Raw genomic sequence first — 9,734 nt, forward strand, 5'->3', positions numbered from 1 at the left:
GTCGGTGTGCCCGGAGGGGCCGCGGTCAGTGTGCCCGGAGGGACTATAGTAGAAGCTTTTTATGACTGTCATCTTGAGAAAACCTGAGTTATGTTTTGTCATGGAATTTTTTTACACAAGAAAATTAAATTGATCTGGGTTTGAGGATTTTTATGAGTAGAAAAACTTCCTACAAGAATCCTCGTCCCCACAACTGAGGAAAAGAGAACAAGCTGGCACCTGGTGGAGTGGTGGGGATTGCTCCCAGAGACGCTGACACTAAGATGTTCATTAGTAATTGGATTGAAACTAGGACATTAGTTACATTATCAGTTCACTGGTTCTAAAGAAGTCAGAAATAGCTTCACTTTGGGGTCAGGGGTTGATGTCACTTGACTAGAAATGTTTCTCTGGAAAACTTTATGAAAGACATCCCCTAGGGGACAAAAGTCACCTCTGGTTAAGAACCACTGATATAATAGGTCTGCGTTGATTTTGTTGGCCTCATAACTCCAAGCCAAAAGGAAGAAACCCAGTTTTGTTCACAAAGAAGTAAAGAATAAAGTGAAAAAGGCATGATAGTTAGGGTCCTTAAGAAGTTCGTGTTTGCCACCAGAAGTTTTAAGTTTTTCTTGTAGAATTCTACAAGTAATTCTGTCAAAAGCCTTGTAGCCTGCACTGTTATCTAAACTGAGTTATGTATAGGTGTATTTCTTTGGTTGAAAGCTAACCATAAAAGGAAGTCATTCTATTCCAGCTTTTTTGATTCTTTATTAAATAAAACTTTATTTTAAAGAAGTAATAGGAACATTCTCTGAGAAGAACAGTTCTCCACAGAATCCAATAAACTAGAAATGGATCCGTTCTTCCGTAGTATAGAAATCGTCTCAAAGAAAATAATTTTTGTAGAATGAAATTTTCAATACACTGGTTTTTCCTAAAGGAAAGAAGTCCTAATTGTAGATATTTTATCTTGTGTGTGTTTTTTGTCTGTAGTTGAGAAATGTGTTGTTGTTTCCATGGGTTTTGAGTCACATAGATGCCTCCACCAAGTCACCATTTCCCCTGTGGCATCCTGCCAGAGTCCCTAAGACGGGAGCAGATGGAGCTCACGAACTCCTGCTTAATTTCTGCCCCTTTCTCGTGGTTGGGTCTCCCACCCCGTGTGGGTCTGTCTTCAGTTTAATTGCTGGCGTGTCTGTGGTTGCGCCATCACACCGGTTGCTTGGGGGCCTTTGTCTAGCTCTGTCTGGTCTGTCTTCACCTCTTCCCTTTCCTACGATTTTCCAGAGGAAAATCCCATCTTTACGATATCCTCACAGTATCCTCCTGTCCTTGTATCACCCGCGTTGAGCATGTTTGTTTTCTCTACTTGTTTACTAGCGAAATATCTAGCTGTTGAGTCCCTTGAATAGCAGACAGGTATTTGAGTAGAGTTCCAAAAAGAATAGACACAAACTCCTGAGTTTATCTATTCTTGAAATATACAGAGATATAGCTAGGGAACCAGGTAACTGTCTCTTCTATGTAAAACATGAAATGGGAAAAGGTTGGAATGTCTCAGAGTTTGCATTGTGTATATTTAAACACCAGTTGTTGCAGGGCGGGGGGGTTCGGTGGTGTTGTTCTCAGTTTGAGGTGTTAGTACTAATATTTGTTGCAGTGTGGGAGCATTGAGTCCGATCAGTTTCAAGGGAGATTAGGAAGTTCGGTGTAGGTAGGGGCTCTGGATAAATCATCCAGTCACTGAATTGGCAATGAAAGATCTTTAAAATGGAAACTGGGAGTTCTCGCCGTGCTCCACGACATTTCTCAGCATCTTTTCTTACTTAGTAATAGCTAAACGTATTCTGTCTTTGGGGTTTGAAGTGTTGGCACACAAGAACAGTGAGATGTTTTCTCTAAAACTCTTGTTTTGGGTGTGAGAGGGAAAATACATATTAACAAGACATTACTTGGACTACTTTTCCCGAACAGATTTTTGGAAACTGGACCTTTGGGACACTGGTGTTCACTGTGATGGTCTTCACAGTCACCCTGAAGGTAAACTATTTTACATTATCCACAATTTCTCTTCTTGCCGCAGTTGATCCCTGCTGCACAGAGGTCTCATCATCTCTGGACTCAGTAGATCCATGCGAGGCTACCACTGGCCACAGCCAAGGCGAACTCCCGTTGCTTCCCTCTGATTCCGTCTTCCGGTTACTTAAAGAAGGGAAGTGCAGTGCCCCAGTCAGCCTGAGTGATCCAGTATGTGAGCTGCCAGAATTACACAGAAGATAAACTAAGGAGTGAATCTTTTTTTTATCAAAAGATTCAGATTAGAATTCTTTTAAATGGCAAGCAGCCTACCCCCAAAATAATGAAAATATGGTTCAATTGAAGTAAATTAAAGTATTTGGAAAATTCAGCTCTTTTGAAAGTCTCAGATTCTATGTAAGCTTTCGTTATGAAAGTCCTAAAACCTACCAACTGAGTCTTAAAAAGTGATGCAAAAAATTCCAAAAGTACTTTTCTTGGGTAGTAATATAAGCAAACACCAAAAACTATAGTCACTGAGTCCAGAGTGTGAGAAGTATGTCCGTGGCTCGATTTCACCCTGGACTCTGGGTGAGAGTTCATTATCAATGTCGTTGTTATAAAGCCTCTGACATCACAACATTGATTTTCGCCCTTGGAATGTAAGATTTTGTTTGTTTTGCTTTTCCTGAGAAGCTTTATGTAGACATTTTGGCTAAAATTCAGATGGTTTGTGGGTGTGTTTGGCTTTGTTTCCGTTTTCTGACTTTCTTTGCTAGATTTTCTGACTTTCTTGCCCAGTTGTTGTGGCTCCTGCTGACTTGGCCAGGTAATCCCATGCCATTCTTAATCATCTTTTTTTTTCTTCTAGCTTGCATTAGATACACACTACTGGACTTGGATAAACCACTTTGTCATCTGGGGCTCACTGCTGTTCTACATAGTCTTTTCCCTTCTCTGGGGAGGAATTGTCTGGTATGAATTTAATAAATATTATGTAACCATTATTACCTTAACAGTCCTGGGGTATCTTTCATCAAGGGCTCAAAAGCATTTTGTGTACAAGTAACCTCGTTCATGTGGCAAGTATTGTTGAGTGTCTGCTGTGTGCTGGGCGTTGTGCTAGGTCCCAGGATGTGGTTGGGGGAGCAAGACCGGTGTGGCCTCTGGGTTTCTGAGCTTCCATTCTCAGTGGGAGGGACTGATAGTAAATAATGGCGTGCGTGAGTTGTGTAAGGTATATGGGGGACAGACCAGAGTCCTATAGCAAGGGACCTGTTTCAGATGCAAGGTCAGAGATGGCATTTTAAGAGTGAATGTTTAAAGACTGGAAGAAAATCATCATCATCATCGTAGTAGAAAAAACCAGTTGTCTTCAAGTCAATTCTGACTCATGGCAATCCCATGTGCTGCAGAATAGAACAGCTCCATAGGGTTTTTCAAGGCTGTGACTTTTTGGAAGCAGATTGCCAGGCCTTTCTTCCTAGGCACATGGTAAGTTGTTGATGGGTTGTAAATAAAAGAGTGACAGTCAGCTTGTGCTTTTAAAAAGATCCCTGTGGCTGCTGTGTTGAAAATGCTTTAGTGAGTGCAGGAGCCGAACAGGAAGACCAGTTTGGGGACTATGTCGTAAACCAGCCAGGAGGTGAGTTTCGTGTCCTGAGGGAGAGAGAAGAGGCAGGATTTGACGTCTGTTTTGCTAATATTACACCTGTGCCTTTGCTCATTCTGTCCTTCTGTCATGGATGTCCTTCCCAGTTAGCCTGCCAGTTAGCCTACCAGTTAGCCTGCCAATTAACCTACCAGTTAGTCTGCCAGTTAGCCTGCCCGTTAGCCTACCAGTTAACCTAACAGTTAACCTGCTAGTTAGCCTGCCTTCAAGACTCTCTGTGCTTTCTCGTCTGTGATGCCCCTCCCTCCCCCCAGACTGTCATGGGTGGTGCAATGCCACCTCCGCCCCTAAGCATTCCTTCATGCGGCTGTTACAGCGCGTACCGTGTTTCTCTGTAAGTCTCCTGTTCGCATGTCTGTCCTCCCCATAAGACAGAGCAGTTCTTGAGCAGGGCTGGAGCTGAGCTGAAGTAAGCTGGGTGCCAGGGCTTGAACCTAACAGTGAGTGCCTCCTTCAGTCTCACGCGTGTGCCTTGTCCTAGTCCAGGCCTGGCCTTGAGGCCAGAAGCAATGTTCTCTCTACCTGGTGTCTCCAGCACTGAGCACAGCACCTGGAACATAGTCGGCATCCTCTGGGAAAAAAAAAAAAATCAATGAAAATGCTCTTTAATTATTGTCCCTACTATTGGATGTTGCTAGTATCCATTCCCTTTCTCTCATTCAATTGGTGACCCCTAGTGGCCAAATGATGTATTACCTGATTCTTTTAAGACCTGGAAATACAGAAAAGCTTTTGGTGTGTTTCCAACAACGCTGTCCAAAAACTAAAGAGCCTTGCAGCTCTAGTGAACTTCTGGATGCTGTGGCTGGGTAAGAGGAGTATGTCATCCTGAAAACTTCTCTGATTAACTACTGGGGCCTTTGACTTCTTAGGCCTGATGGCTCTGTCGGCCTCAATAAAGGGTCCAGATGGCATTTTGGGGGGCATCCTATTTCCTAGAATTTTGATACTAGAACTGCCTGGGATTGTATTTAGGGCTTCTTCATTCCCAGCTCCCACGCCTCCGTGGAGGGAAATTTGACGTAGCGTCTCACCACGCTTAGATGTTAGGAACCAGTAGCTCTGCTACAGCGTGGTGATAAAGCCGCAGCTTCCTGTCCTCAGGAGTCACCTGAGGTATTGTCTCTCCCAGGAGGCACTTCAGGAGTTTCTGGTCTTCTTGATGCTTCTGTGGTTCTCGTGGGCATACCTTGATCATTAAATTCACCGTGCTGTATTCTCATTTTCTGTTGAGTTGTCCAAATCCCCAGTTTAACTGTGCTTTTCATGGAGGTGGGAACTTTGTCTCTGGCTCTCTAGTACTGTTCATAGTGCCTGCCACGTGAAACGTGATCAACACACGTTAATTGGAAAAGTATATGAAAAATAAACTTGGATACCTCAAGTTCAGCACTGTATCATTGCTTCCTGCATCTTTTTCCAACTTCTTTCTTGGAGTTCAATGTGGGTATTTTCTTTGAATTATAAATTTGCTTGGTGGGAAGTCATTTGATAGCCTGTGTTTTTATAGAAAATTCTTAAATACTTTTAGGACAGAAGCGTAGGTAGCTAACCACAGCTGTGCCAATCAGAACTCTTGCACGTCTTCTCCGTGTTAATAACCATTGATCGGGTTGTGATTCTAGGATGGAAGAAAATCAGCTATTTTAATCTTTTTTTTTTTGGTATTCTCTAACTGAACTTCAAGGTCTTGTATTTTCTCTTTGGGATGATGTCATAGACTTCTTTTTTTTTTTTCCCCAGTCATAATTCCCAAATCTTAGAGGAAGTTCTGTGTCTCATTTTTTATATAATCAAACAAAAGCAGGCAGGCTAAAGGGTTTGCCGGTGGCCTCAGAAGAAGTGACTGTCAGTAACAAGTAAACACCACCACAACAGACAGCATCTTCGCGCAAGTAGAGAAACAAAGAGCGAGTTTTCAGTGTCTTCCTGACGACGTCTAACCTACCATTGTGCTTCTTTTTCCTTCATCTTCCAGGCCCTTCCTCAACTATCAAAGGATGTACTACGTGTTTATACAAATGTTGTCTAGTGGCCCTGCATGGCTGAGCATCATTCTGCTGATTACTGTGAGCCTTCTTCCTGATGTTCTCAAAAAAGTTCTATGTAGGCAGCTGTGGCCCACCGCAACAGAAAGAACTCAGGTACGAGGGCGCTTCTCCCATCCGGGGAATCACTGCATGCTTTGGTCTCCTAGTTTTAAGGCTGAGAAATACTAATTATAAAAGATAGTATAAAAGGCTTGGGTTTCATAAAAAAGTGATCAGTCCAAGTATTACTAATGAGTTGCATGATGATAAATGATTTTAAACGCTAAATTAGGTGAAATTCAAGATGACCGATGTTTAATTTTACATTCAAACCTAAAATAGTTGGTCAGCTGAAATAAGAAAAAAAAAAAACACAAGAAAATTTAAGCCAATACAAAAAACTAATTATGTAAATCCAAAAATTTTTCTAAATTATTCATTAGAGGTCAAATCACAATTTTTAAGGGTGGTGAATTCTGCTGAACTTTTTAGCTTGTATGTTAGGAGATGCTGGTTATTGATAGGGCTACTTATTTTCCATTCTCCCAAGATCATGGCTAACGAACCGAATCCCCGTTTCAGGAAAGAAAGGGCTTTTGCACAATGCCTGCCCTGGTGCAGGGCGCCAAACAGGCGGGCACCACCTGCTTTGTGATTATTGGCGTCTCACCTGTGTTTTCAGGAGGGTGCACATCCCTTCGTCTACACGTGCTCCTGGCACGCTTGATCGTTGCCGTGAGCGTCAGGATTTGGTGGGAGGTTGAGTGGGAGCTCCCCCCGCTCGTGACTCAGTAGCCTCTGGTGGGTGAGAATGAAGCCCACAACCCTCCTGGCAGGGGGAGGGCTTGTGTAACCACCTACTTGCCAGAGCTGACTTTCTCCTTTTATCTCTCCCCTTTTCACTGTGTCACCAGGAAACCTGATTGTTGACTGGGGGCGAGATAATTATTTTCCTTCACATTGTGATCTGGGATTCACCCGTGCTGCAGTCACTCAGAGAGTTTATGAAAAATTTGGATTTTGAAATTCCATCCCCAGAAATTTTTATTCTTTCTGTAGATGTGGGACCCTAGAGTCTGCACTTTAACTAGCTCCCCAGTCCATTTTTATGTCCCCTGAAGTCCACAGCCTCAGTAAAGAAAAAGAAGGGATCCTGATGAAAGAGATGAAGCCACAGCAGTAACTGATCCTGCAGGACAGGCATCTTCCCTTCTAGAGCACAGGGTGACTGTCCCAGGTAGAAAGAAGAGAGAGTCCGAGGAGTGGAGGACAGCAAGGGAGGGTGTAAGACAGAGGAGATACGTGGCAGCTACTTGGTCAGGCAATTAGTGTATTTTAGGACAAATATTTATTGACTTTTTAAAAAACTCAGATGACATTAGTGGCTTAAACTTCCAAATGGTGTTGGCCAGTGTTTGTAGTGGAAAATAGGTAGCCCTGCGTTGGGATTAGGGTATGGTACGTGTTAATGCGTATGCCCCATCTATCACTGACCCCAACAATTTGAATTGAATCCTTGTTTGTAAGCTTTCTTAGAGCTTTTGTGTTAATTTATGATGTTGAAACCCAGTGCCACAGTTCCTAGTATTTCCCTTCTTTATGCCTCCTGTCATAGTTTCTAAAATCAGTATTTATAAAAACTCAAGAAGAGATCTCTTCTCAGTAATAGAAAAAATATATACACAGAGAATTTCACTATACATTTTTTTTTTTAGTTACTGCCTTTAAACAAAAGTAGTATAAGACAGAATCTTTTCAGGAATTACAGCCCTTTCTCCCTTTTATCACAAGTAGAAGAAATATACATTTCACACTGCCCCTCCAGAAAGGGTGAAATCCCAAGCAAGACACGGCACTCCCAAAGGACTTCTGCACAGAGGGCTAAGGAGCTTCACTGCTGACCGGCCAGATGGGGCAGGCTCTGGTGTTAGGGCAGCGAAAGCAGGAAACTCTGAGGGCATCCCTGGATTCAGCTGCCCGGCTGTGCTTTAATGGAGTTTATTAAACGCCACCGCCAACCCCAACCAGCAGCATCCTGCTACCACCTGCCCCTTTTTTATTTTTAATCCCTGAGAAGAAACTGTAGGATACCACCTTTTGTCTAAATGAGGTCTTGAGTTCGTGAGCTCTTTTTTGGTGATGCAGCTACATGGCAGAAGTAAGTGTTCATGACAGATAGGTCTTGCACATGAAGAAATACATGCAGAGTTGTGGGTTTCACCCCAGGAAAATGTGGGTTCCTGCTCAGGCTGGTGTAAGATGGGGAAACCTTGCAAAGGCAGGTCAGTTTTTCTGAAAGTGTGTTCTGTGGAACACTTGATCTGCGGATATTAATAGATGTTGGATGGTGCCATGGTCAAATAAGTTTGAGAATGGTAGAGTTCAGTGTTGTTAAAAGGGTGTCTTACTGCAGGACTTCTCAGAGCCTTTACTGTGCTGATGTCACTGCAGTTTTCAAGAGGGACGGATGTAGAAAGCTGTGCCTCTCGAGTATATTCGACCACAGGCCCCCTTGTTATATGGTGACGGCAGCTGGTTATTGGCTTATTGCTATTGCAGGCCTTTGTATTCCATGAGAGTCAGGAGTAACCATTATTAGAAACCAAAAAAACAAAACTCAGGAGGCATAATGCTGGGATGGAGCTGGCGGTGTCGTTGGGAATGCCGTCACTCGGTCTTGATGGCGGCGTCTGTTTGCTTAATCAGCATGAATGTACAGCAGGAGGTTGTTAGCTTTTAACTGGACTCACCGCCTTGTGTTGTCTCTCTTCTCCCTGTCCTCGTCTCCTTGTGTCTTCCAACCTGCTTCCCTAAATAACCACTACTTGTTTACCCGTAAATGATGTGCATGGCCCCCTCCTGAACCTGCTGGGACTAGCAGACTAAACATCAGTGCCTTTCTGTTGAGCAGTCCACCATCTTTATACTTTCCCAGACTTCCAGCGGTCTGAGTTTCTAATGGAACACAAGGTGACTCTTTTTCTGCCTTTTTGCATGGTTGGGATTATATCCACAGGATGACAGAGCTAATGATAACGTGTATCTTGAGACATGGAAGTTGAAGACGGGCTGTACTTTCTATCAGCAGCTGTAGCTGGTGTTCCTCAGTGTCCATTAGCGGTACCAGATTTCACCCGCACCATCAGCGAGGGTCAGATTGCATCTTTATCTCGGCACTAGGAGTGACTAAGAGCTGTGCCATATTAAACTCTCACCTTTACAGATTAGTTACGTATACATAAACATCTGGGTGTTTGCAGTTTAGAAGTCAACTTCTTACACATCATAAAAGCCCTTGGACAGAGTTGTACCAGTGCCAGCCTTGTCTCTGTAGCCTATAGAGAATGAGTAACTACACCTCCATTTGTACCCAAAACCAGCCAGACCCACGGCTGTCCATCGATTACAACTCATAGCAACTACAGGACAGAATAGAGCTTTCCCCATAGGATTTCCAAAGCTGTAATCTTTACAGAAGCAGACTGCCACATTTTTCTCACACAGAGCAGCTCGTGGGTTTGAACTCCTGACCTTTCAGTTCGCAGCTGAGTGCTTTACGCACTGCACCACCAGAGTGCCTTCCATTTGTTCAGGACACTAGAATTCAGTCAGCACGCTCACTTCTGCAAACTCATTGAATCTCAGCACAACCTGGGAGGTTGGTATCACCATCCTCATTGTGCAGATAAGGAAGCTGAGGACCAACGACGTCGAGTGACCTGCTCAGGGCCCCACAGAATGTCAGCAGGAAAGTCAAGATTCAGGCTAAGTCGTACTGACTCTGATAAAGAGGACCCCAAGAAAGTGTTTTGTATCAAATATTTTATCAAATTGCTGTTTAACCTTATTTTTTAAATCTGGTTGTTTTTGGAAAAAGCCTTCAAATTAGCCTTAAATTACAGCAGTGGCTTATTCCTCAGGAATATGGAGCCATTTACACAGCATTTTTCTGTGGAAGATGCATCCAGAGCTGAGATTCCAAGAGAAGAGATCACTGTCTAGAGGCAGATCCCCGTCTAGAGGCAGATACCCGT

The 9,734-nt window shown here is 43.4% G+C and overlaps 1 protein-coding gene across 5 annotated transcripts in view; it reads left to right on the plus strand.

The window, feature by feature from the left end:
* The window catches only part of ATP11A (ATPase phospholipid transporting 11A), a 221,478-nt gene that overhangs the window by 206,203 nt on the left and 5,541 nt on the right, over positions 1-9,734 (plus strand). For all 5 annotated transcript variants that reach the window (XM_023737411.1, XM_023737412.1, XM_023737414.1 and 2 more), the window contains 3 exons: positions 1,957-2,022; positions 2,870-2,973; positions 5,649-5,814. In XM_023737411.1, coding sequence (XP_023593179.1) covers positions 1,957-2,022; positions 2,870-2,973; positions 5,649-5,814 — 336 coding nt within the window. The remainder of the gene's footprint in view (positions 1-1,956; positions 2,023-2,869; positions 2,974-5,648; positions 5,815-9,734) is intronic.

The sequence above is a fragment of the Trichechus manatus genome, unplaced genomic scaffold (assembly GCF_000243295.1).
Source record: "Trichechus manatus latirostris isolate Lorelei unplaced genomic scaffold, TriManLat1.0 scaffold00102, whole genome shotgun sequence".
Lineage (NCBI taxonomy): Eukaryota > Metazoa > Chordata > Mammalia > Sirenia > Trichechidae > Trichechus > Trichechus manatus.